General features: G+C 66.6%; 1 protein-coding gene across 1 annotated transcript in view; it reads left to right on the top strand.

The window, feature by feature from the left end:
• The window catches only part of LOC104135040 (contactin-associated protein 1), a 15,360-nt gene extending 14,472 nt beyond the window's left edge, over positions 1-888 (top strand). The window contains 3 exon segments of the mRNA XM_035903431.1: positions 111-204; positions 333-566; positions 680-888. Of these exon segments, the coding sequence (XP_035759324.1) occupies positions 111-204; positions 333-566; positions 680-888 (537 nt within the window).
• Positions 889-1,111: the final 223 nt, after the last annotated feature.

Below are 1,111 nucleotides of genomic sequence, written 5' to 3'. Positions count from 1 at the left end.
GGGCCGGGGGGGCGGCGGGGCTGGGGGTCAGGCTAGGAGGGGGGCATGGGCAGGGTGGCAGGAGGCAGAGGAGGCTCAGCGGGTGCTGACGCTGGGCACCGGCCTCCCAGGTGGACTATCTCCCCGTCATGGAGCAGCAGTTCTCCCTGTTTGTGGACAGCAAGCTGGACTCACCCAAAAACCTATACCTGGGGCGCGTGATGGGTGAGCTGGGTCCTGCCCTTGGTCACCCCCTCCTGCTCTGGGCTCCCCGCAGGCACTGGGGTCTCCTCTGCCCAGTACGGTCCTTATCCTCCATGGAGGATAAGCTTTCTCCTCCTGTGTTCCCACAGAGACCGGCGTGATTGACCCCGAGATCCAGCGCTACAACACACCCGGCTTCTCAGGCTGCCTCTCAGGGGTGAAGTTCAACAGCCTTGTCCCCCTCAAAGCCATCTTCCGCCCCACCAGCGTTGTGCGGCCCTACAGCATCCGGGGAGAGCTGGTGGAGTCGAGCTGTGCCTCCATGCTTCCCCTCACCACCATCCTCATCCCCCCTGAGATGGACCCCTGGTACATGGGCACAGGTAGGTGCTGTGGTGGGACCCCAACGGTGGGGGAGCCTCCCGTGTTAGAGGAGATGCTCCAGCACAGAGACCCTGCTGCAGCCCGGGCTCAGCCACCCGCTCTGTCTCTGCAGAGTTTCCCCACGTGCACGACGACGGCTGGATCGGGATCATCATTGGGTGTAAGTGAAGCACCCTGCCTCTGCCCTGGCCCCCCAGGCCCTTCCCAGCCCCTCACCGCCATTTTAGGCCCATCCAGGACTAGGGCAGCGCCGCCAAACCGCTGTCAGTCCGCAAAGACCAGAACCTGCCCCAGATCCTGGAGGAGGCAAAAGGGGACTAGCAGGGCTGGGGGGGTGGGACGGGCTCGCAGCCTCCCCAGCCCTGGGAGCCGCCCCGGGGACAAGCGAGCATCGCGGGACCAAAGGGCCGACCACACCTGAACTGCCAACACCCGCCTCCGGACCAGACCGGACCGCGCTGACCGCCAGCTCCTCCCCACGGCCACCACCAACCCGGCCCCCAGAGCACAACCGCGACCCGCCCAGCCCCGGTGCCGCTCGCCC

The sequence above is a fragment of the Egretta garzetta genome, unplaced genomic scaffold (genome assembly GCF_000687185.1).
Source record: "Egretta garzetta isolate BGI_Z169 unplaced genomic scaffold, ASM68718v1 scaffold100, whole genome shotgun sequence".
Taxonomy (NCBI): domain Eukaryota; kingdom Metazoa; phylum Chordata; class Aves; order Pelecaniformes; family Ardeidae; genus Egretta; species Egretta garzetta.
The sequence above is the reverse complement of the archived record's forward strand: the minus strand, read 5'-3'. Positions and strand labels throughout refer to the sequence as shown.